A 27,404-nucleotide genomic window follows, 5' to 3' on the forward strand; every position below is an offset into this window, starting at 1 on the left:
AGCTATGTAGTTTTATGTACCACCAGTAGTGACCCTTAAATTTGTACAAAGTAGTAAAAACCGCTCTTAAATGAAATTAACTTTAATAACAATTTCGCAAACATTTTCTTTTACAGTACAGCAAGCATCTGTTTGTTCATATTGGCCAGACGAACCCATCCTACAGCGATCCTCTCCTGGAGGCTGTGGACATCAGACAGATTTACGACAAGTTTCCTGAGAAGAAGGGAGGACTCAAGGATCTGTATGAGAAAGGCCCTCAAAATGCTTTCTTCCTGGTCAAGTTCTGGGTGCGTCTACATCATATATATATATATATATAATACACACACACACACACACACACACACACACACACACACACACACACACCGGTCAGCCAAAACATTAAAGCTACCTGCCTAATATTGTGTAGGTCCCTCTCGTGCCGCCAAAACAGCGCCAACCCGCATCTCAGAATAGTATTCTGAGATGATATTCTTCTCACCACAATTGTACAGAGCGGTTATCTGAGTTACCGTAGACTTTGTCAGTTCAAACCAGTCTGGCCATTCTCTGTTGACCTCTCTCATCAACAAGGTGTTTCCATCCACAGAACTGCCGCTCACTGGATGTTTTTTGTTTTTGGCACCATTCTGAGTAAATTCTAGAGACTGTTGTGCATGAAAATCCCAGGAGATCAGCAGTTACAGAAATACTCAAACCAGCCCGTCTGGCACCAACAATCATCCATGCGATTATCTAATTAGCCAATTGTGTGGCAGCAGTGCAGTGCATAAAATCATGCAGATACGGGTCAGGAGCTTCAGTTAATGTTCACATCAACCATCAGAATGGGAAAAAATTTTATCTCTGTGATTTGGATGTTTGTACCCCATTGAACCTTCAAAATGTGCCTGTTTATAATTAAAAGTCCGGGTTTATGCACCAAATCTGAATTTTTTTCTGGTTATTATTGGGATTTTGGTTGCACAACAAATACACATCTGTATAGGATGCATGACGCAAATCTTGTCAGCAGAGCGCTCAAGCACTGAAAACGCACAGCCCGATTTTTATAATGTCTCTGAACTCGCAGAATGCGCATGCGCCTACAATTATTTGCACGAATTAGTGGATCCACAAGGTGGCTATACTTGCTTTTGAGCCATTGCTGTCATGAAGAAATGCTAGATGATGTAATCGCCGGTAAATAACAGGAGACGAAGGTAAAAACAACTACAGTTGTAGCGTGCATGCACCAACCTCCTGTGTATGCGTGCACTGTCAAATGGAGTATACTTATTTTTTCTCCCAAATTTGAATGCCCAATTCCCACTACTTAGTAGGTCCTCGTGGTGGCGCGGTTACTCACCTCAATCTGGGTGAGACCGTCAATCCACGCATCTTATCACGTGACTCGTTGTGCATGACACCGCAGCGACTCACAGCATGTGGAGGCTCATGCTACTCTCCACGATCCACGCACATCTTACCACACGCCCCATTGAGAGCGAGAACCACTAATCACGTCCACGAGGAGGTTACCCCATGTGACTCTAGCAACCGGGCCAATTTGGTTGCTTAGGAGACCTGGCTGGAGTCACTCAGCACACCCTGGATTCGAACTCGTGACTCCAGGGGTAGTAGTCATCGTCAATATTCGCTGAGCTACCCAGGCCCCAAATGGAGTATACTTTGACAGGCTCGCATTCGACTGTACACGGATGCTGAGCATTCGCTTCCAAATCAAAGTATACTTTGGGCTTAAGGAAAGACCAAAACATTTTTTAACATTCAATAAATCGATTTTTAAAACTATTGGCTGATTAATCGGTTATCGGCCTTTTCCACCACCTTATTTATCAGTATCGGTGAAAATCCACTATCGCTCAACCGTTAGTCTACACTAACAAGCTTAAAACCTCAGTTTTTAGTTTTCTAATGTCATTGTTTTCCAAAGTATACGGTTAAGGAGAGCTTTTTCGAAAAATGCCGTTCCAGTGTGGATAAGAGGCGTACACGCAGGCAAATAAAAACGTTTGACTCTTTTTAAACCCAATTGATCTTTAAGCACAATGTTCAATAGTTGGTTGTAGCATCTCTAAGCAACAGTACTGAGATGATTTCTCTCTCTCTCAGGCGGATCTTAATAATGGCGGCGTTCAGGACGGACCCGGCTCCTTCTACGGAGTCAGCAGCCAATATAGCAGCTCAGAGAACATGACCATCACCGTCTCAACCAAAGTCTGCTCCTTCGGCAAGCAGGTGGTCGAAAAAGTGGAGGTGAGTGTTTTCTCTGACACAGTTCATCTTTAAACCAAAATTTCAAATGCCTGTGAAGCTTCAATGCAGAACTTGTGCTCTCCTTTGAATGGCTAAGCTGGTTTGTTTTTTCGATTTACAGACGGAGTATGCTCGTGTGGAGGGCGGGAAGTGTTTATATCGCATCCATCGTTCCCCTATGTGTGAATATATGATCAACTTCATCCACAAACTCAAGCACCTGCCTGAGAAATACATGATGAACAGCGTATTAGAAAACTTCACCATCTTACAGGTAAAATGTTCCGTAGTTGATGTGGGAGTCGATTAACAGGTTATTACGGTTCTGTGTTTTGTATTTGTGATTTTTTTTTTATATATATATATATATATATATATATATATATATATATATATATATATATATATATATATATATATGTCCATAATTTTGCACTTAATTAAACTGAATAAATGATAATGACAAATATGTTAAACACTGCAGTCAGATCAGTGGCCCAGAAAAATCGGTTTTGTTCTACGACAGGGTTTTTCCATTCTCATTGTGACCACTATGTTGATAGCACATGTCCAGCTGAATAATACTCACAAACTTCTCCTCAAATAAACATTGTTCTTTAGTGTGTAGGAAATGTTTGTTCATACTTTAAACCAAGATTTGCTCTCAAACTAGCTAGCCCCTACTGAGCAATTTAGGCTCATTCTTGCAACCCAGTTACCAATTCTGGCATTTTTCAAATTAATTTATCACATTTTATGTTTATTTAATGTTTGTTGGTAGAAATACAGCGATCATGCAAATCAGAGTTTTAAAGCAAATTTTGCCATCTTGTAAAATTTGTGAAATTCATGTCTAATATATAGAAAATAAACATTTAATGATTTTGTATGCAGTTTTAAGAGAATGCAGAGCTCAACAATTTAATTTTTTATGCTGGCTGGTCTAGCCAGTAGTACATAGTTTTAGTTACACTGCCAATTTTCACTGGCCCCACTGCAAAAAAAAGAACATTATATTTTATAGTAACAATATTTTGCAATAAACTGACGTTTACAAGAAGGTTTTATTCATCAACAATATTTAAAGCATTAGGTAATGAAATTGTTACTGGATTTATTAATCTTGGTTAATGTTAATTTATAAATATGAACTAACATGAACAAACTAATTGTTGGTTCATGTTAACTAATGCATTAGCTGTTAACAAAAACAACCTTATTGTAAAGTATTATAGTATGTGCCAAAATATAATAATTTAAGTTATTACAATATTTTTTTTTTTTCATTAAATGTTTTTCACAAACTTCACCTATTTTAGCGAGCTGGTTATTTATATGTTTTTGTAGGCAAAAAGATATACAGAATTTGCCAAAAATATGTTCAACACATCAGAGAAATTAAATGCTAAAGGATATGCTATGACTTTCTTTCTTCTGCAGAACATAAATTACGTTTTGTAGAAGAATATTTCAGCTCTGTATGTCCACACAATGGTGAATGGTGACCAAAACTTTGAAGCTCAAAAAAGAACATAAAGGCAGCATAAAAGTAATCCATACAAGTCCAGTGGTTTAATCCATGACTTCTGTAGCGCTATGATAGGTGTGGGTGAGAAACAGACCAATATTTAAGTCCTTTTTTTCTATAAATCTCCACTTTCACTTTCATATTCAGCCACTTACTGGTTGGGGCTGGACAGATGTGGAGATTTACAGTAAAAAAGGACTTTATTGTTCTGTTTCTCACACCTATCAATTCTGAAGATATGGATTTAACCACTGGAGTTGTATGGATTACTTTTATGCTGCCTTTATATGCTTTTGGAGCTTCAAAGTTCTGGTCACCATTCACTTGCATTGTATGGACCTACAGAGCTGAAATATTGTTCTAAAAATCTTAATTTGTGTTTGCAGAAGAAAGGCAAATCTTCAAATACACATCTGGGATGGCATGAGGGTGAGTAAATGATTAGGGAATTTTCATTTTCGGGTGAACTATCCCTTTAAAGTTTGTAAAGCATAGAAACACTTGTACAAGATCACCAAATGTAAGATTAATGGAAATGCTGCCTTCAGTAACATGTTTACTTTTTTAATCTTTTTAACATACTACAGGTGGTGACCAACAGGGAAACCCAGGAGACTCTACTGTGTATAGCGTTTGTATTTGAAGTGTCGACAAGCGAACACGGGGCACAATACCACGTCTATAGGCTCATTAAGGACTAGCGACTCTACGAGCAGTTCTGTCAGCAGACTTTGACAGGTGCTTTGCACAGTCCCTCCAACAAACATATGGAGGAAGATGCCAAAATGTTACAAAAACCAAATGTTTTGCTTCTGCTCTGATTCTGGTGCAGAGTGTCTTTGAGGATGTAAAAAAAAATATATATATATAGAATTACTCTGTTTAAAAAAAAAAAAATTGTATCTGTTTTTAAATGCCTTGAATACAAAATGGGTCAATCTGGCATTTTTTATTTTTTTTTTGCATTTACAGATCATTATAATGTCTTTTAAACTTTGTCTCCATTGAGGGAATGTGAATGTGTTGATGGTGAAGAATGTCTTTTAATTGTGAAAGACAACGTGTGCTGTTTATAACCAGACCGGTACATACAGAACCTTACAGTGATGTACAAGTGTGAATCTTACTAAGAAATGTCCAGGTCATATTTCACCTCAAAATCGAAAAACAAAAAAAATATGAAATTGAGCCTATTTTGGGATAATTACGATGTCGTTTTATATATATATATATATATATATATATATATATATATATATATATATATATATATACATACATGATATTTTCATGACAAATAAGCACATTTTGCCCCAAAATTCTTATTATCATAATGCAAAAATCATGTTTTCTTTACTAAAATACAGTAATAACTTTTCTGGACACATTTATTATAATAATTTAGATGAATTAAAACCAGCATTAGTTAAATTCAGTATAACAAGTACTTGATGTATAAGTACTTTACCTTGTGTTATATACCACTATTTTTCACATTACGGTAATGAGTCTTTCTTTATGCAAAGTATAATTTCTCGGTTTTGTTTAGATTTTTTGTTGAACTATGATTCAGACTTTTTTTTTTTTTTTTTTTTTTTTTACAGTTTTTATGAGATTCACCACTTTTACAAAAGAGGACCAGGGTCAGCGGAAGAGTTATGTTAATTTGTTAACGAAGGACAGATCTACTGAAAACATTCTACAGTTAATTCTCATTTGAACAACAGAACAAGTGTCGGAAACAGTTTTGTAGCTATGAAAGAATTTTGATAAGTTGACCCAAATGCAGAGTGCCTGTTTTTCAAAGAATACTAAGTTGATTGATACTCTGAAGTGCCTTTTGACTACCTCTTGACTTCGAACACTAGGGATAGGTAACATGAACAATTTCTTTAAACTACAACATGATAAAGTATTTAACTCAGCTGTTAAGCGAAGCTTTCTCATGATGCAATAACTAAGGAAAGATCAAACGTAAAGGTGGACATATTCAATTGTCATTCTAATACAAAGAAAATATGCTTCACAATTGCTGCCCATGAATACGAGATTTTATACGTTTTTTTTGTCTTTTGAAATGGAAGATGTTGCGTTTTTGTCATACTCTCTGGTGCTTTAAATCCTCAAACAGTATGTATGCATTTTCTTATTGATTCCCCCTCTCAATTCCACAACTTTCCAGCACCGTGCATCATGCTTTCATATATTTCTCATAAACCATCTCTTTTTTTTTTCCTGGTGTTAAAGTCTAAAAGGGAACGTCAATAATTTCACCTTTCTCTTAGGTGTGCATTGTTGTTTGTATGGTTTGGTACTCTTTGATTCTTTTTGTTCTTTTTACTCTTTGGATGTAAATTTGGGGTCAAATTTCTGTCTTCACCATGCACCACATGTTCGGTGTGGTTATGCCTGAATTTTTGCATTAACATCAAATGCCATTTTAACAAGTGCTGAACTTAGAGAGGATTGTTACTACTGAAAATGTAACGTTTATTTTCCCCATAGTGAATTAAAAACTTGAATTTTGCCGATATTCAGATCAGATTCTACGTTTTCAGTGCCTGTCTTTGATGGAGCCATACAGTGTTTTTTTATTTTGCAATCCCCTGCAATGTAAAGGCTGCACTGTTTGTGTCAAAGTGTTTATGGGATGGTTCGCTAGACATGAGATTGTGCTCGCTGATACAGTTTTTATGTCCAAACATCAATTCATAGTTTAGGTAAGAGTTCTGAAGGTACTGCTAAATCCTGAGTACACATTTAAAGCAGAAATGTTATGTATATGGGTACATTTTTGTTTTAACTTCAATGACGACAGTTTCCTCAATTGTATTTTTTCTTACAGGCTCTTGTTTTTCCTTTTTATAATTATTATTATAATTATTAATTTTATGTTTGCTCTTTGACTTTCGATTGATGCCGTATGCATACGTTGAAAACTGTGTGTTACTTTTGTTATTTTATGCCATAATCTAAGTGGTGTTGACAAAAGCTTTCCCCTGTTTTTTAACAGTTCATTGTGGCCTTGGTTACTGATTGTGCATTGCAGTTATGTATTGAATATCTTTGATGTTAGGGGTTTGTACAATATAATCAAAACTATGTATAGCAATACCAATAAAATGGCATGGGTCTCCTTGGACCATATTTCTTAAAATACATTTACAACTTGGTAAAAGTGTATTTTATTTCGAATTCTATAAAGTGCATGTCTGGGATGTCTGTAAGAAAACTAAACATAAATCTGTTCATACTGATATAAAAAAATGATAGTTTTTAGACCCTAGTGGGCAAGCCAAAGGTGACTCAAAGAAGGGAAGATGATTTAAGTAAAATAGCTTGGGAGAGGCGGAATTAATAGATTGGCTACTCCGATGCCTTTATTGTTATTATTATTACTAGGACAACTGACTAAAATTTTTAATCAAATTAACTGTGTATATATCAATTATTACAATTAATAACATCAGTATCTGCTGAGAAAGCACCCCCAATGCAAATACGCAACTTATTGTGGCAGAACAGTAAAGCATATCCCATATCATTGAACATTAATGCATCACTGGCCTGCAGTCCACAACCATCCATTTTGCAATTGACTTCGATTATAGAGCTGTTCGGGTTGTACTCCAAAAACCAGAAAGACAACTGCCATTTTCGAGCCATGGGTTCCCTCAAAAATATCCTATGGGTTTTTATAATGGCAGTTATAGATTGAAGAGTATTTATTTTGTGCATGTGTTTAAATTACTTGAAAAGACATCGTGGTTTGGTCTCAGAAGATAAATTGCACATAGTCATACCTCAAACGTTAATTTAGAAGCTACTATGTTTATTAAAAATTAATGTTGCTATCATAATGCTAATTAAGGACTACAACTACCATCAGCAAGTGAACAACATGCTTTACGAAATGGATGACTGTTGTAGTCCTTAGCGGCAGGACAGCAACATGCATTTACACCGCAGCTTTAAAATCCACAACTGAGGTACGACTGTGTGATTTATGTTCTAGAACAAAACGTGAAAATATCTTCAATTAATTTTCCCCACAGACCGTATTTTACTCATATTTCGAAAATACCCCACGACGAATTTTAGCCTTCCGGGTTTGCCTACAAATTGACGTCACGGCTGAACAGTTCCGAGGTACACTTGGGCTGTTTTCACAGGAAGTCTGCACTATTTTTAATTGTTGGTGTATGTACATAACAGGCGATTTTTATTTAGACCCAACGTACCGAACTCCTTGAATGCTTGGACCGCTAAACCCCGCCTAGTCACCAGCAAGAGAAAACTCAATTTCCCAACATTCCACAGCAGCACAGTAAACGACGTAGAGTTACGTATGCGATACGGCTTACACGCTGCAGTGTTGCATAGTGGTACTTTTTAGTAAAAGCAAAACTTGATTAATATTTGTCAAGGAGTGTGTCGATGCATTATGTATAAACATACATGATAGAACAATCACAGGGAGATGATTTAGTCAGCTGTGAGATGAGCATATGTTCATTTTACAACCTAAGAGTTTAAGGTTCAGTTGAAAAGTTAAATGCATAAAGCTCGATACACCGTTTCTAACGCAGTTTTGACGCGGAGTGAAAAGTGATTTGGATTGTTTTGCGCGCGACATCATTTCAAACTCCAGCGCAAGGTAAGATTGATAGCCTACTGCATCACATATATACGTCTATATGTGTTTACATTATTTACATTAAACCAGTGGCGTGGTCAAGGGTGGGCTGGGGTGACCCTGGGCCACCCAAATTAGACCCAGGACCATCCAGAATATTAGAGATTATTCTTTGACTTTCTATATATGCATAACATCGTTTAAAACTGCATAAATTATGATTTCTGAAATAACTTTTTGAATGCACTGCTTCTCTGCTGTTAATGAAAATTTGTAAATAAATAAATAAATAAATAAATAGAAGCCCATCCATTTTTATTGAGGCCCACCCAAAAGTAATTTCCTGGCTACGCCCTTGCATTAAACAAGTCGTTTTACTTTATTTCTAGCATTGACTTGGGCCCATGCATTTTTACAGTGACCCAAAAAAGTGTTTGGACACTTGAGTCGCTCAAAAAATGCAATTGCATTAGATAATACAAATATAAAAGCCAGTGTCAACTGTGCTAAAATGCTGCTTGAGCTTTTCTCAGAATTGACTTCACTTCTCTGAGTCATTTTTTCTCAATGACTTGTAATCAGTTGGTATCAAGGTGATTTTAGTTGATGTATTAGGTCAGTTCTACCAAAGATTATTTAGCAGAGACGGGCCATTTTAATAAAATGAATGGGAGAAATTGGAACGCTAAACCAAGGAACTCTGAGCAGTCAACGGATGTAGAAAGGACGTCCTGCCTTACAGCTAAAAGAGCCAATCACCTTTTAGATACAGACATCACCTGTCAATCAACTCTAGAACATGCATGTGCATTAGCTATACAAGCCAGGAAAATTTCATTTTTTAGCATAATATGAGGTAAAGAAGGACAATTTATGATACCAGTATTGTCAGATTTTATTGCTGGTTTGAAATATGTCCTTTGATCTTAATCTTGACCAACCGTTTTTGAGATTTTGGTCGTTCCCCCCATTCACGTAGATAGTAGCTGCACTGGCATGACTGCAAATATCCTCCCGAGAGTGTTCCAAAGATGGCCGACAGTGGACTGACTTGCTAGAAAGACTTTGGTTCTACACAAGCTGTGTCCAAATCCATCTTTAATTTAAACTGTGTGTTATTTTAAACATAACAAACGACTTTTGTGAAAGCGTGTTGCTTGAAAAATGCAATTGTGCTATATTTCTTAATAATAAATGCCACTTAACTTTGATATTTTATCTTATATTGTCTATTATGTTTATTAATTACGAATGTTTTCACCACTCCGGTTTGAGTATACAAGTTCTCTCAATCGACAGCATTTGTAGAATATATCGATTACAACAGAAAAAATTAATTTCGACTCATTAATACAAAATAAAATTAATAATGATTAACCGCAAAACCGCGGTTAGAGTAAGGCACTTACAATGGAAGTAAATGGGGCCAGTCCATAAATGTTAAAATACTCTTTCAAAAATAAAGATAAAAGACGTAAAAAATTATACATGGTAACATGATTTTTGTGTGATAAAAAAAATAAACGTCAAATTTCAACTTCGTTGCCACGACGATGTAAACCCGGTAAAACTTGTAAGCAATTTTATCACACTAAAATAATGTAGAACAGATATTTTATCTCAATAAAGTCACATTAGCATGCAAAATGTTTACGTCTTGTAAGCTATACTTTTAAAACTGTGTAGTTTAATGTTTACATCTGGCTCCATTGACTTCCATTGTAAGTGCCTCACTGTAACCTTGATTTTTGCTTTTTGTTTTAAATAAACGAGGGGCGATCGGTTGATGTGGTAATCAACATTATGTTACAAATGCTGTTCATTGATACTTGTATTGAACTCGGAACATTAATTAAATGCAAACAAAAAAGTGCGAGAATATCAGTACCATGGTACAGTGATGGTATCAGATGGTAATAACATGGTTCTGCATTATGGCAATATTTCATGTACCATAGTGCATGTATGGTATTGCCATGATACCAAGACACCATGGTAGTACCATGATTCATTATACACTATACTCAGCACAGTCTTAGTCACCTGTTTAGTGTCTTTACATTAAGAGTTGAGCAGTAAGTGTGGATCACTCCTGGCGCCTCTAGTGCTTGTGTGCAGCAGCTGTGTCTGTGTTTACTGTCCCTGGATGATCATAACGTACAAGCAATGTTAACGCTTCCTGATTGAAAATGAAAACAGACTTGTATTCACTGTCATCACAGTGGCATTATCATGTCCACTGAGATTCAGTTGATTCAAATGTTTATGTATAAATTGCTGGAATGTGACTTAGATGCGAAAAGGCCCTTTGGGGTTTGCAAAAGTAATTCAGATAAAAAGTTTGTTTATTTGAAACAGCAGTTCAGAATAATTGGAAAGGAAAACAGTGTTATATATCATGTTAATAATCTGTATGTTGTCTGGTATTCCTCTACCATGACTGGCATTTTCACACTATTTCTGAATGTCTTTTTAAGTGTCTTTGCTGTCACACCTTTGTCTGACCAGAGACATTATGAGGGGGTGTATATATAAGCTGGTATAAAACGTGACTTTGGGTTTTAACCATTTGACAATGTGAGAATATTGACACCAGAAGGAAAACAATAAATAAAACTATCATTCATAATAAAATCCAAAATAAACAAAAACTACAAGACACAAAAGTAGCTTTTTGTCACGGGCAATTGCCCTCATTAATACTCCTCCATTGCTTCAACATTGAAAAATGTATAAATACAAAAGGACAACAGACTTTGCACACTTTTGTATGGCAAAAGTTTAATATTCACTGGACATATTTTCAACTACTATTTATTGACACTTTATTTATTACATTTTGCTTTGATAAATGTAAGTTTATCTTACTTGGCCAATAAGCTGATAGAGATTGAGATAAATTATTATTAAAAGTATAATGCAGTAAGATATTTTAACATTTTAAATAAAATAAAAAACATATACAAATAATACAAAATGAATATAATTAAATAATAATAATAATATATATATATAGAGAGAGAGAGAGAGAGAGAGAGAGAGAGAGAGGCTACAATATAATTAAAAAAAACAATACAATATTAACATTTAAAATTCAAATATTTTAAAATTTAAAAAACTATACAGTAAAAATAAAATATACAAATTTAGATACTTTAACATTTTAAATTGTACAAATATTTTAAAATAAAAAATAAAATAATAAAAAACAATGCAATAACATTTAAACATTTATTTTCAAAATATTTTAAAATGAAAAATATTTTACAGTAAGATACAATACAAATACATCCAAAACTACAAAATAATTAAATATAATATTAATTTAACATTTAAATTTTTGTTTAATTTAAAAATACTATACAATAAAATACATCCAATAATACAAAATAATAAACATTATACAATAAAATGATAAAAAGTATAAAATAATACATATATAGGCTAAAATATACATTCAAAATAAAATATAATATCAACATTTTAAAAATTAAAAATACTATGCAATAAAATACAATCAAAATAACAATAATAAAATAATACAAATAAAAAAAAATTAAAATAAAATTATAAAATGATACATAGAATAAATGTTTATATTTTCTTAAGAAATATAGAAGAGAAATAAAATTAATTAACCTCTTCTCTCAGTCCCACACATACACGTCACATATTTAATTATTCAAATGTTAAAGTAGCTGTTCAGTTACTGTTGCAGTCTGTCGGGTTTATTGTGAACTGTACAGTGTCACCATAACGACAACAACAGGGTCTGTAAGGGGACCGTTGACCCCTCGGGATAGAGGTGGAGCCATAATCGTATCCAACACCATTGTTGGGCTTCAGGCTTTATGATTTATGAGCATCTGTTTGTCAGACCAGTGTTTCAAAGCAGTAAACTGTGTCAACGACTTCTCTCTGTGGATTTACTCTCGTTACAAGGTATTTAAATTACTTGTACGCTATCAAGTTGCTTGTAGTCTATATTCTGTCAGCAAACTAAGGACTAACTTAAAACAGTTCTGCAAGTCATGGTTTAGTGGGTAAATGAATGTACGTAACGTATGTTTAACAGTGTGATAATGAGGTGTGCACTATTTTGTGTAAACGGTTTCAAACGGACTGTATTTTTGAGCTCTGCTCATTCTGAGAAAGTGCAAATCTAATTCATATCAATTCTGAGGATTGTTTTGGCACTGGTTTGAGCTCAATAGGTTCCACTGTACGTAGCAATCTGAGTTCTCTCACCTGTCCTTACAGACTGGCTCATACCCATCCCAAAACTCCACACTCATCACAATGCCAACATCTGCACCAATCAGATTACGCGTATTCTCTCTCAACTGCTGGTGAGTTCACACTTCACATAGGAATGAAATTAGAAATGTGTACAGGATTCATATTGAAATTAATATAATAAAGAAAAGGACTGGAAGATAAATGTTTCATAGGATTCACATAGTTCCCGATAGGACTATGACTCAATAAAAATAAGAATTGAAAGTGAAAACTCCAGTCACTTTTTCACTGCAAATAACTGCACATGTGAGTGAACACCCCTTAACTTGTTGATATAAGATCCTACTGGATAAATTGAAATTCTTTGTTTTCCAAAAATGAATTACGTTTATCCAGAAGGATATTTGAAAGATTTTTCTTATAGATTTTTTACTTGATAGATTTCTATAAAAAACCACAGCTACCTGGTGACAAGAAATTATCAACAGACATTTAAAGAGGAGTCAACATCTCCTTTTGATCTTTAGTCTAATGAATGTGTTTGCACTGAAATGATGAATAATAAATTGGTAAAAATAATGTTGCTGATTTGCAAGTTCCCAGCATGCATTGCAACATGAATATATTATGTGTTAAGTGTTATATGCTTATTGTTTTGCTGTTTGGTGACTTTATTTGTGCTGTTTTTAAGGGTTGAGTGTGTCTATGTCAAACAAATGTTCATACAAGACATACCTCTCTTCAGAGGCAAACATTGCAGTTAACTTAAAGTAATTGAAATAGTGACATAATGAAAGTTGTCGTATTGTGAATTGATAGTTGGCTGAACAAGAAATTAGTAGTTTTCTCAAAATGAGTTTCTGCCTTTAGTGAACAAACAAATTCACATTGACTTAAAGCAATGTTACTGAGAATAATTATTAAGACTCTTACTGCATCAGGTTGTCTTGATTTTTTTAGTTTGCTTAACAATTAATTTATTTTATTTTTTTTACTGTGAATGTGGTCTAATTGTGTTTGTTGTGATTGTTTTAGGGGGATCAGATTCCTCAGTAAACACTGCGTAGAGCGTTTCATTTTGATCGGAAATCTGCTGAATAAAGAGGAGCTTGATATCGCATTATTGCAAGAGGTAAAACAAACAAGCACATGTACAGATGTTTACAAACATGGATGCAAATAATTAGAATAATACTGAGCAATAACAAAGTCAAAAGGTTTGTAAAAATGTTTCATGAAATTTGGAAGTAAACTATAATGGGGTAAACTTCCATAGCGGTGAATAGGAAACCGCAGCAAATATTATTTTTGTGTTCCCATGCATGTGCTCCAACAGCAAAAAAAATATATATATATATATATAAAAAAATCCATTATTACATTTCCACAACTTTTCAAAAGAGGATAAAAATAGAGAGAGCAGCTACAGTTGAAGTCAGAAGTTACATGCATCTTAGCCAAATACGTTTAAACTCAGTTTTTCACAATTCCTGACATTTAATCGTAGAAAACATTCCGTCTTAGGTCAGTTAGGATCACTACTTTATTTTAAGAATGTGAAATGTCAGAATAATAGTAGAGAGAATTATTTATTTCAGCTTTTATTTCTTTCATCACATTCCCAGTGGGTCAGAAGTTTACATACACTTTGTTAGTATTTGTTAGCATTGCCTTTAAATTGTTTAACTTGGGTCTAATGGTTTGGGTAGACTTCCGCAAGCTTCTCACAATAAGTTGCTGGAATTTTGGCCCATTCCACCAGACAGAACTGGTGTAACTGAGTCAGGTTTGTAGGCCTCCTTGCTCGCACACGCTTTTTCAGTTCTGCCCACAAATCTTCTATGAGATTGAGGTCAGGGCTTTGTGATGGCCACTCCAATACCTTGACTTGGTTGTCCTTAAGCCATTTTGCCACAACTTTGGAGGTATGTTTGTTGTCATTGTCCATTTGGAAGACCCATTTGCGACCGAGCTTTAACTTTCTGGCTGATGTCTTGAGATGTTGCTTCAATATATCCACATCATTTTCCTTCTTCATGATGCCATCTATTTTGTGAAGTGCACCAGTCCCTCCTGCAGCAAAGCACCCCCACAACATGATGTTGCCACCCCCATGCTTCACGATTGGGATGGTGTTCTTCGGCTTGCAAGCCTCACCCTTTTTCTTCCAAACATAACGATGGTCATTATGGCCAAAATGTTCCATTTTTGTTTCATTAGACCAGAGGACATTTCTCTAAAAAGTACGATCTATGTCCCCATGTGCACTTGCAAACTGTAGTCTGGCTTTTTTATGGTAGTTTTGGAGCAGTGGCTTCTTCCTTGCTGAGCAGCCTTTCAGGTTATGTCGATATAGGACTCGTTTTACTGTGGATATAGATACTTGTCTACCTGTTTCCTCCAGCATCTTCACAAGGTCCTTTGCTGTTGTTCTGGGATTGATTTGCACTTTTCGCACCAAACTACATTTATCTCTAGGAGACAGAATGTGTCACCTTCCTAAGAGGTATGATGGCTGCGTGGTCCCATGGTGTTTATACTTTGTGTACTATTGTTTGTACAGATGAACGTGGTACCTTCAGGCATTTGTAAATTTCTCCCAAGGATGAACCAGACATGTGGAGGTCCTGGCTGATTTCTTTTGATTTTCCCATGATGTCAAGCAAAGAGGCACTGAGTTTGATGGTGGGCCTTAAAATACATCCACAGGTACACCTCCAATTCAGTACACCTCCTATCAGAAGCTAATTGTCTAAATGCTTGACATCATTTTCTGGAATATTCCAAGCTGCTTAAAGGCACAATTAACTTAGTGTATGTAAACTTCTGTCCCACTGGAATTGTGATATAGTCAATTAAAAGTGAAACAATCTGTCTGTTAACAATTGTTGGAAAAATGACTTGTGTCATGCACAAAGTAGATGTCCTAAACGACTTGCCAAAACTATAGTTTGCTAATATTAAATCTATGAGTTTTGATGACTTCAACCTAAGTGTTAAGTGCTAAACTTCTGACTTCAACTGTATATTAGAAACCCCATCGCAGCAGCAGCATCAATGACAGTGTGCAGTCTTTTGTAATAGTTGTCTATGAGGCCCCAAATTCGTGCAGGTGGTATGAATGCCTCCAGGTCATGCAAAGTCTTTGGTCGTCTTGCATGAACCGCACGTTTGAGATCTCCCCAGAGTGGCTCGATGATATTAAGGTCAGGAGGCTGTGATGCCCACTCCAGAACCTTCACCTTTTTCTGCTGTAACCACTGGAGGGTCAACTTGGCCTTGTGCTTAGGGTCATTGTTGTGCTGGAAAGCCCAAGAGCGTCCCATGCGCAGCTTTCGTGCAGAAGAATGCAAATTGTCTGCCAGTATTTTCTGATAACATGCTGCATTCATCTTGCCATCAATTTTCACGATTCCTCATGCCTTTAGAGCTCACACACCCCCAAAACATCAGTGAGCCACCACCATGCTTCACAGTGGGGATGGTATTCTTTTCACTATAGGCCTTGTTGACCCCTCTCCAAACATAGCGCTACAGTGTGCCAGAAGCTGTGAGGCATGTCAGTGTGTTGTCGGGCATATTGTAACCGGGCTTTTTTGTGGCATGGCGCAGTAAAGGCTTCTTTCTGGCAACTCGACCATGCAGCTCATTTTTGTTCAAGTATCGTCGTATTGTGCTCCTTGAAACAACCACACCGTCTTTTTCCAGAGCAGCCTGTATTTCTCCTGAGGTTACCTGTGGGTTTTTCTTTGTATCCTGAACAATTCGTCTGCCAATTGTGGCTGAAATCTTTCTTGGTCTACCTGACCTTGGCTTGGTATCAAGAGATCCCTGAATTTTCCACTTCTTAATAAGTGATTGAACAGTACTGACTGGCATTTTCAAGGCTTTGGATATCTTTTTATATCCTTTTTCATCTTTATAAAGTTCCATTACCTTGTTATGCAGGTCTTTTGACAGTTCTTTTCTGCTCCCCATGGCTCAGTATCTAGCCTGCTCAGTGCATCCATGTGAGAGCTAACAAACTCATTGACTATTTATACACAGACACTAATTGCAATTTAAAAAGCCACAGGTGTGGAAAATTAACCTTTAATTGCCATTTAAACCTGTGTGTTTCACCTTGTGTGTCTGTAACAAGGCCAAACATTCAAGGGTGTGTAAACTTTTGATCAGTGCCATTTGGGTGATTTCTGTTATCATTATGATTTAAAAAGGAGCCAAACAACTATGTGATGATAAATGGCTTCATATGATCACTATCCTTAAATAAAAGATAGTTTTTTTTGCATGATCAAAAGTTTGCACACCCTGGCAGAAATTGTGAAATTTTGGCATTGATTTTGAAAATATGACTGATCATGCAAAAACCACTAAGGCATAATTTTGTCATCATAGCCTGCGAAAAAGGTCCGTTACAGCGTTATTAAAACCTCCACAAGGGCTTTTTAATTAAAGTTATTTTAAATCTTTATTTTTAATTGTTTTAAAAATAGGGGTTTAATAAAAAATTACATCAATGTAAAATGTTTTGGTTACAGGTGTGGTGTGAGAAAGACTTTCTCTTTCTAAAGAAGAAGCTTGGCAGTGTTTATCCCTATTCACATTATTTTAAAAGGTAAGTAATGAGTTGTGATGCTTAGAAATAGTATGTGACAACATTTTCCAGGCAATTCTTTGTCCCTAAAATGTCTTTTGTGCAATGCACAGTGCAGATGTACACAAGAAGAGAGTTTCTTATTTTCTACTCATATATTTCTTCTTTCTCAGTGGATTTATAGGGAGCGGTCTGGCCGTTTTCTCCAAACACAGAATTCATGAAGCTTTCCTGTACAGATACTCATTAAATGGCTATCCTTACATGGTAGGTCAGTGACGTTCAAGCATACACATCCTAAACTAGACTGATGTTCTACTTGTATATAAAAAGAAGAAAGTCACATGGCACAATATGTATATATACTGAATATAATACAGTGGCAAGTATTTAGACACTTAAGTCACACTTAAAAATGTCTGAATTCTATTGCTGTAGATAACAAAATATCAGACCAAGTGGAATTTATTTTAAAGAAAGAGAGCACAAGCACACTTTTCAGCAAAACATTTCACAAAAAGAAGTACATTATGTTCGAAATGAATGATGAAACAATTAGGGCTGCAACTAACGATTGTTTTGATAATCAACTAATCTAACGATTATTAGATGATTATTCGACTATTCGGGTGATTCTTGCAACGATTAATCATTAGCTCTTAATCGACTATTCAGCTTGTGCCCCGAGTTAAAAGGTTATATTAAACGTGCTTACTAACAATAAAGAGGACAAAATCATCTTTTAAAAATACCTCTAAATGACATTCACTGAATTAATAAAAAGTATTTTTTTCCTTTAAGATTAATTCAGTAAAGAAAATTCACTGCAAAAAACCCTATTGTTATCAAGTGTTTTTGTCTTGTTTTCCATTTAAAATTGTCTAAAAAATAAATTTACTTGAGAAGCAACATATAAGATATTTACTCTTGCTTTAAGAGAATGTATCTTAAATATACAGTGCATCCAGAAAGTATTCACAGCGCTTCACTTTTTCCACATTTTGTTATGTTACAGCCTTATTCCAAAATGGATTAAATTCATTATTTTCCTCAAAATTCTACAAACAATACCCCATAATGACAACGTGAAAGAAGTTTGTTTGAAATCTTTGCAAATTTATTAAAAATAAAAAACGAAAAAAATCACATGTACATAAGTATTCACAGCCTTTGCTCAATACTTTGTTGAAGCACCTTTGGCACCAATTACAGCCTCAAGTCTTTTTGAGTATGATGCTACAAGCTTGGCACACCTATTTTTGGGCAGTTTCTCCCATTCTTCTTTGCAGGACCCCTCAAGCTCCATCAGGTTGGATGGGGAGCGTCGGTGCACAGCCATTTTCAGATCTCTCCAGAGATGTTCAATCGGGTTCAAGTCTGGGCTCTGGCTGGGTCACTCAAGGACATTCACAGAGTTGTCCCGGAGCCACTCCTTTGTTATCTTGGCTGTGTGCTTAGGGTCGTTGTCCTGTTGGAAAATGAACCTTCGCCCCGGTCTGAGGTCCAGAGCGCTCTGGAGCAGGTTTTCATCAAGGAGGTCTCTGTACATTGCTGCATTCATCTTTCCCTCGATCCTGACTAGTCTCCCAGTTCCTGCCGCTGAAAAACATCCCCACAGCATGATGCTGCCACCACCATGCTTCACTGTAGGGATGGTATTGGCCAGGTGATGAGCAGTGCCTGGTTTCCTCCAGACATGACGCTTGCCATTCAGGCCAAAGAGTTCAATCTTTGTTTCTCGTGGTCTGAGAGTCCTTCAGGTGCCTTTTGGCAAACTCCAGGCGGGCTGTCATGTGCCTTTTACTGAGGAGTGGCTTCCGTCTGGTCACTCTACCATACAGGCCTGATTGGTGGAGTGCTGCAGAGATGGTTGTTCTTCTGGAAGGTTCTCCTCTCTCCACAGAGAAATGCTGGAGCTATGTCAGAGTGACCATCGGGTTCTTGGTCACCTCCCTGACTAAGGCCCTTCTCCCCCGATCGCTCAGTTTGGCCAGGCGGCCAGCTCTAGGAAGAGTCCTGGTGGTTCCAAACTTCTTCCATTTACGGATGATGGAGGCCACTGTGCTCACTGGGACCATCAATGCTGCAGACATTTTTCTGTACCCTTCCCCAGATCTGTGCCTCGATACAATCCTGTCTCGGCGGTCTACAGACAATTCCTTGGACTTCATGGCTTGGTTTGTGCTCTGACATGTACTGTTAACTGTAAGACCTTATATAGACAGGTGTGTGCCTTTCCATATCATGTCCAATCAACTGAATTTACCACACATGGACTCCAATCAAGTTGTAGAAACATCTCAAGGATGATCAGTGGAAACCGGATGCACCTGAGCTCAATTTTGAGTGTCATGGCAAAGGCTGTGAATACTTATGTACATGTGATGTACATCGTTTTTTATTTTTAATAAATTTGCAAAGATTTCAAACAAACTTCTTTCACGTTGTCATTATGTGGTATTGTTTGTAGAATTTTGAGGAAAATAATGAATTTAATCCATTTTGGAATAAGGCTGTAACATAACAAAATGGAAAAAGTGAAGCACTGTGAATACTTTCCGGATGCACTGTCAGTGTATTTTGTATATAAGTGTATTTTTTCACTTGGTTATACTTCTGCGAGTGCAGTAAAGACAAAATATACTTATATTCAAGATCTATTCTCTAAAATCAAGTCTAAATATCTTATATGCTGCTTCTCAAGTGAGTGCATCTTTTTTTAAAGGATTTTTAGATATTTTAAAATATTAGTATTTTTAATACTATATTCAACATTCTCAGATAACAATTTTTTTCTTCTGCAGTATAGCTGTTAAAGTAAATGTACTTCGTTTAAAGGAGTTTTAGATATTTATATTGGAAAACAAGCCAAAACAAAAACAAATCAAAAATGTTTGGGCGAAGACTACCCTCTCTCACCTTTCTGTTCACTTCGATCCATCTTTAACTCACAAAAAAACAATCTCTCTCTTATTAATAAAGCTGCGTATTGCCAATTTTCCTCACGATAAGAAATGCACAGTGACACATATATTATGATTCAGTAAGTCGCGAGCCATCACGTTATAATCTAACTGCATTAAGCGTGTACTTGAGGGACGAGCGTCCCCGCGACAGAGTGTGCATCAGCCGGGTGCAGTTTCAATCTCTCCCCCTTAGATCGGGACATTCGCGCAACTCACAGAAGAGGCGCTGACCGCACAGAGAAATGACAGTTTCGAAGTTTGTAGTTATTTACATGATCTGCTTCTGTATTATTTGAACTTTAATAAAGCTATAATGCATTAAAGATAACTGCATTAAAGATGTAACGCCGGCTCGTTTCCTTTAAAGACGCTCAACATGCAAGTTTTGCATCAGTGGAGCGGCAGCTCCAGCTCCACTTATTCTGTATTTACTTATTTTGTATTTTTGCATTATTATATATATATATATATATATACTTTGTGATCTACATCACCTGAAGCTGTTTGGAAAGTTTAGAGTGCATCTGGACTGTGAGATGTGTTTTCTTCCTCTCCTCAGTCAGGTGCGAACTGCAGTGCTGCTCTCACACATCATCATTAGAGTTTAATGTGATCTCAGGTTACGTTAAATGAGATCAAACGACTGTTTGACAACGAAAATTTTTGTAGACAATTTTGTACTGTATAATATTCCATTAATGTAAGTCTATGGGATTTGGGGGATTTTTGATAACCTGCTGTGCAAAAACCATAATTCTGATCAGTTAATAAAGTCATAAGAACCCTAGTCAGAACAATCTGAAGGTCTGTGCCAAGTTTGGTGGATGTAGCTTGAAAGCTCTTGGAGGAGTTAGTGTTAGAAATGTTGGTCTTGGTTCAGGGAATTGAAAATAACCCTAAACCGTGTCTTTAGAATAACAGTATGTTGGCTTTGTCAAGCCAACATAATGACTGTTTTCAAACAGAGAGTCCCGCCCCAACCTCACATCATTGTTTGAGTCAGTGTTAAAAGCACCTCTAATCTATCCTTCTTACATCAGGCCCAACACGGAGACTGGTTCGGTGGCAAGGCCGTCGGCAAGATCTTGATCACTGTCTGTGGGCTGACAGTTCATGTCTTTGTCACTCATGTAAGTTCATCCAAAATACATGTATCCACATGCGTCTGTTTGCATCTTGCAACAAACGTTGCAAGCTGTTTGTTTTTCCCGCAGTTGCATGCAGAGTACTGCCGAGACAGAGACTCGTATCTGCCGCACAGAGTTGTGCAGGCATGGGAGCTACAACAGTTCGTAAGGTACTAAAATTCTCTTTATTAGGTCCTTTGAAAAAGTCGTGAATTAAAATGCTACTTAAAGGGATAGTACACACCAAAATGTTTGTTTTTGGACAAATAATTAGTCCCTAGAGGACTGGACTTATTTAACTGAGTGACAAACCTTCGTATACAAACTTAAGCTTCTTTCTAAATTATATCATCGTGGCCATGGTCTACTGAAATCTTCAGATTTCTATTTACGTTGTTTTCTTTGAAGGCATACTTGTGCTGGAGCAGATGTGGTGATCCTGGGCGGAGATTTAAACATGCAGCCGGACGATCTCGGTACCAGACTGTTGCGGAACTGCACGGGACTAAAGGATTGTTTCAATGAGGCTGCCAGCTTTGATGTTTGTGTTGCAGCTTCATATTTTCTGAAATCTTAAAATGACTGCGATCATACGTTGTGATTGTAATTATGTCCGTCACTAATTCCAGGGATGCGAGGGGGGAAACACACACATAACTGAGAATCCTTTCACAAATACTGAGGAACTCATTCCATATGGTGGAGGAATTCGGATAGACTACATCTTGTTTAAGGTAAATATTGTACTTTGATAAAGTTATAGCAACAACATCAAAAATGTATATTTATGGGTGATTCTCATTAAAACAGTCAAGCTGTTTCACCCCAAAATCACTGTAAAAGGAAATTATATTTTGCATAAAGAAAATGAAGCCTAATTTTAAGACCATTAAGGATTTTTATTTTTGACCTAATTTTCAGTAGCCTACTGTAATGCACAAAAAATAATTTACATTACTGTAATGCGCAAAAATGGTAAAGCCTTCTATTTAAATTGTAAATGACAATGGTATGTATACATCATGGTAGTGATTGTTGTACATAATTTAATATATCAACAATCATTGTGTTTGGACAATGATGTTCTTTACTGTAGTATTACAATAATGATAATGAGATTTTTTCGCATTACAGTAATGAGAATTTTGTCATTAAAATAATGTAACAAAGCAAAAATCTGAATGGCAAATAAATAGGCATAACATTGTCTTTATGCAATTATTAATACAATAGTATTAATAACACAGAGGGAATGTCCAGTTCATTTATCCCCCCCAAACAAGAAATAAAAAATAAAATAATAATAATAAATTTTTATATATATATATATATATATATATATACACACACACACACACACACACACACACACTATTAATAATATAATAAAAAGTCATTAATTAATGTTAAATAACATTTATTGAAAATGTAACGTTAAATAACATTGAACATTTCTAAACATTGTCAGTCTACAGCTCTACATTAAGAGTGTACAGTCTGCTTTCTTGACTTATTTGCACTATGAATACTAAAGTCTGTTTGTTGGCAGGGATCTGGGCAAGCAGATGTGAGTTGTGAGTCTTTGTCCACTACCAAGGGTCCTGTTCCTGGGCAACCCTTCCCTTTCTCTGACCATGAGGCTCTTACTGCCGAATTCCTGCTTACTCCCACTAAAAAGGGCCATGGATGCTCAGAGAGAGAATCTGGCTGTGCTGAAGGTATTTGTGCATTAGTTTTGAGGTCTTCAAATATTCATCACACACAAATGATTTGTTGTTTTGCTTGACCAGTGCTTGGGAAAGCATCTCACCAATAAACTAATACTATACAAATTGCTGCCCTACAATAATGACTGTTTAGATTTACATAAATGTTTTTGGCAAGGCACATTAAAGAAATAGTTTACTCAAAATTAAAATACAAATGGCATGACAATAGGGTCAAGAATTCTTTGTTGTTTTGACATTGTTTTATTGTGCATTATCTTTCTCCCAGATAAGCTTCCCGAGCTGGTAAATACAGTAAATGAAGCTCGTACTGAAGTGAAGGTGGGTCTACACTGTGCTGAGCGCATGCGCCACACTGCGGCTCGTACCGGCATCATGGGTCTTGTCTTGTTACTACTTGAGCTAGCAATCGCTGCTGTGCCCATATTTGCCCTGGGAGCTGAACAGCCATTCCCTAAAGCCTCCTTTTACCTGTTGGGGGCACTGTGCTTTGCTATTCTACTCTGCACATTGCTGCTGTACATCTTCTACAGCATGGAGGTGAAGGCATTGCAAGGAGCTGAGGACCAGATGAGGTTGTCATTGGGTAGCCTTCAGGAAAGTCTTAAGGTGTCCCCCAAGGGTCTGTCCTCGGACCTTTTTCGAAATCCACTAGATGCTCAGGACCCTGCTACTTTGGAGCCAGATAACTAAACACAATGTTGTGACACTATTTTAGGATGTCTTAACTGAAAGCCACTCCAGTTTTATTACCTATGCAATTTTCATGTCCTGTTTAAGGGCTTTTGGTTTGACCAGACAAAACTACTGTTCAAATGTTTGGAATCACTATGAATTTCTATTCACCAAAAATGCTAAAAAATTGATTATAAATATCTTTACTGTAATTTTTTATGTAACAAATAACTATTTAACAAACGCTGTATTTTTAGAAAACTGTCTGTTAATTACATCAGCAACTTAAAGAAGACATTATATTGCGATTTGCACTGTTAAGTGTATATTCAAGGTTCAATACAGTTTAGCTCAGTCAACAGCATTTGTGGCATAATGTTGATTACCATAAAAAAAATTTAAAAAAAGCAAAAATCGAAGTTACAGTGAGGCACTTACAATGGAAGTGAATGGGGCAAATTTTGTAATGGTTTAAAGTCAGAAATGTGAAGTGAATAATTTTATAAAAGCACTTACATTAATTCTTCTGTTAAAACTTTTGTACTATTTGAGCTGTGAAGTTGCTGAAATCGTCGTTTTTATGGTTGTTTTAGGGTTTACAGCATTACGTCATCACGGGTATGGAGTTGTACGATTGGATATAACTTACACTGAAAAAGTCATGTTAAAACAAATATTGTTTATGTCTCGTGGCTATACTTGTCAAACAGTGAGTATTTTAATGTTTACGGATTGGCCCCTTTCACTTCTATTAAAAGTGCCTCACTTTTTTTTAAAGGAGGGACGAGTCAAAATACATTTTCATGGTAATCGTCAATATGCCACAAATGCTGCCAATTAAGCTTAACTTGGAATATTCCTTTTAAGTGGTGCAACCATTTTTAACTATGCTAATAGTAAGAAAGACACACGGAAAGATTTCTCAATGATTATGTAACTGCTAAAAATGAGGCTTTGTTGTCACAGGTAAAAATGTATTTAACATTTTAAAAGGCTGTATAAAAAATATTTTAAACTGAAATACTTATTTACAGTATTACTGTTTTAACTGTATTTTGATCAGTTAAATCCCACATTGATGATCAGATGCATCGGCTTATTTAAAACAAACAAACAAATGATTTGTGATTCCAGAGATTTACACGGTAGAGTAACTTCAAAGAAAACCAAAGGGAAATCACTAAAAATACTTCCATGACAGATCCACTTAACCTTAGAAGAATGGACCACTATTAATCACATATGTAACAGCTCATTATTGTTTGTCACTAAGGCATGCTCATAGAATATTCTTTTGTGTACTCAGTATTGTCATGTTAACCTTTGTAAACCGAGACCTGCTGGGCAGGTGTCTCCGTTCTGTTTATGTTAAATGTTTCCAGTCGTCAGCTTTCAGATTTGTTGTACTTTCATTGTGATTAGAGAGGTTTGGTTATGGTTATGGTTTTGTCTATTATGAGTCCATTTTGGGAACTGATACTAAAAACAATCTCTTCAACTGTTTAACAGTTTATGTTTTAGACAATCAAGCAGAGGAAAAAATGGACAGCGTAACTGTAGGTGGTGCCGTTATTAGTTTGTTTGTCAAACCACTCCATACCTGTATAAAGGTTTTGTCCTTTTCGTGAAACCTGTCAACAACCTCATGTATCTACAGGGTTGTGAGGGTTACTTTTGAAATGTATTCCACTACAGATTACAGAATACATGCTGTAAAATGTCATTTGTAACGTATTCCGTTAGATTACTCGAGGTCAGTAATGTATTCTAAATACTTTGGATTACTTCTTCAGCACTGGTAGATTTTTTTCACTTGTTTTGACTATAAAAACTCTGCCAGTACAGTAAGACAAAATACACATGTTAAAAATACATTCTCTGAAAAACCGAAATATCTTATGCAGTGTTGTTTCTAAAACAAGATCAATCAAACTGATCGTGTTTTAAGGATTTTTAGATATTTTTACAGGAAAACAATACAAAAATTATCAACAATATGATTTTTGCCCTAATATCAAAGGTCTTCCTAGGAAAAAAAGAAATTATGATCTAACGTGAATTTTCTTATTAAAAAAATATGATCGTGCCTGGTAACGTGCATGTAAAATGGCTAGAAATAGCATTTTATCTTAGCGTAAAGCTGACAATTTACATTTATGCATTTGGCAGACACTTTTATCCAATGCAAATTACAGTGCACTTATTACAGGGACAATCCCCCTGGAGCAACCTGGAGTTAAGTGCTTTGCTCAAGGACACAATGGTGGCGGCTGTGGGGGTCAACAGCAACCTTCTGATTACCAGTTAAGTGCTTTAGCCCACTACACCACCACCACTCTGTTTCACCGCTGTTCAAAAGCACTTTGGATCGCATCATATATATGTATAAATGAATTCCATCAGAAAGGACTAAATATTAAATGAAACAAATGACAATAAAATGCAAAGTAATCTCTTCAGTAATCAAAGTACTTTTTGAATGTAACTGTATTCTGATTACCAATGATTTAAACTAACTGTAGTGGAATACAGTTACTTATATTTTGTATTTTAAATATGTAATCCTGTTACATGTATTCCGTTACTCCCCAACCCTGTGTGTCTATTATATAACACTTTGCATAACTGTATCTTTTATAAAAGTAATAAACAATTCACAAAGTTATGTTCCATATGTCACTGTAGCTCAACTGGTAGAGCAAGTTTCATGGGTTTAATTTCCAATGAGCATGTACACTGATAAAAGCATCTTATAAGATGTCATATATTAATCTCTACCTGCCACAAGGGTGCAGTGTTGGTTTTTTAAAGTATGGTAAGTATGAACTTTAACAGAATCATGGTTGCTATGGAGACTGTTATTACTGAAACATACAGTATACTATACAGTATATATATATATATATACACACACACACACACACACATACATGTATATTGCTAATTGCCGCAAAACAATAAATAAAGAAAACATAGTCCTGCCCTAGTATTTCTTCTATAGAACACAAAGGGAGGTGTTTTTTGCAGAATGTTAGCCTCAGTCACTATTTACTTATCCTTGTTTTTCCATAAATCAGAAGTTGTGAAATTGTGACTAAGGCTAACATTATTGCTCCATATGTTTTGTGTTTCACGGAGGAGAGAAAGCCATACAGGTTTGGAGAAACATGAGGAAGCATAAATAATGACAGATTTTTCTTTGGTGAACTATCCCTTTAGGTAAAACTAAAATAAGAGAAAGTAACCTCTTCTCCTTGACATTCTAGTTTCTTCATTTAGAATAACACAAACCAACTCATTTGCCCATTCACTGACTGAAAGTACAGACTGTCATCTGCTACTGGCACTTTTTAACATTTAAGATGACGCATTGCTGGAATGAGACCTGCCCATACAGATGAGTACAGCTCAGTCCTGTCATGGGTGCGGTTGCACATGTAATGTCTACACATGTGCTGCTGTTACTAATACAGTCTGCTGGACTGACATATGAAAGTTTGATGAATCTTCACTTCAGTCTGGGAGTTTCTCAGAGGAACTGTGCTTACGACCCCAGGTCTCCAAATAACTAGTCCTTGTTCACTGGAAAACAGTATGTCAAATAGATAAAGGAAAAAAACATTATAACACAGGGCCTGTCAACC

General features: G+C 36.0%; 3 protein-coding genes across 8 annotated transcripts in view; 2 read left to right on the forward strand and 1 right to left on the reverse strand.

The window, feature by feature from the left end:
- Positions 1-6,955, forward strand: part of tead3b (TEA domain family member 3 b) — a 59,350-nt gene extending 52,395 nt beyond the window's left edge. For all 5 annotated transcript variants that reach the window (XM_051711975.1, XM_051711977.1, XM_051711976.1 and 2 more), the window contains 4 exons: positions 117-290; positions 2,122-2,265; positions 2,387-2,539; positions 4,381-6,955. In XM_051711975.1, coding sequence (XP_051567935.1) covers positions 117-290; positions 2,122-2,265; positions 2,387-2,539; positions 4,381-4,494 — 585 coding nt within the window. In that variant the 3' untranslated portion in view covers positions 4,495-6,955. The remainder of the gene's footprint in view (positions 1-116; positions 291-2,121; positions 2,266-2,386; positions 2,540-4,380) is intronic.
- The window catches only part of LOC127448955 (nuclear factor of activated T-cells, cytoplasmic 2-like), a 357,327-nt gene that overhangs the window by 9,588 nt on the left and 320,335 nt on the right, over positions 1-27,404 (reverse strand). The window lies entirely within an intron of this gene.
- Positions 8,141-26,425, forward strand: LOC127448962 (sphingomyelin phosphodiesterase 2-like). Its single transcript, XM_051711966.1, has 11 exons — positions 8,141-8,450; positions 12,690-12,778; positions 13,704-13,800; positions 17,210-17,286; positions 17,439-17,532; positions 21,272-21,361; positions 21,446-21,528; positions 21,767-21,899; positions 21,988-22,092; positions 22,908-23,076; positions 23,354-26,425. The coding sequence occupies exons 2-11, from the start codon at positions 12,729-12,731 to the stop codon at positions 23,776-23,778; spliced, it is 1,323 nt and encodes a 440-aa protein (XP_051567926.1). The 5' UTR covers positions 8,141-8,450; positions 12,690-12,728; the 3' UTR covers positions 23,779-26,425.

This window comes from Myxocyprinus asiaticus, chromosome 12 (assembly GCF_019703515.2).
Source record: "Myxocyprinus asiaticus isolate MX2 ecotype Aquarium Trade chromosome 12, UBuf_Myxa_2, whole genome shotgun sequence".
Lineage (NCBI taxonomy): Eukaryota > Metazoa > Chordata > Actinopteri > Cypriniformes > Catostomidae > Myxocyprinus > Myxocyprinus asiaticus.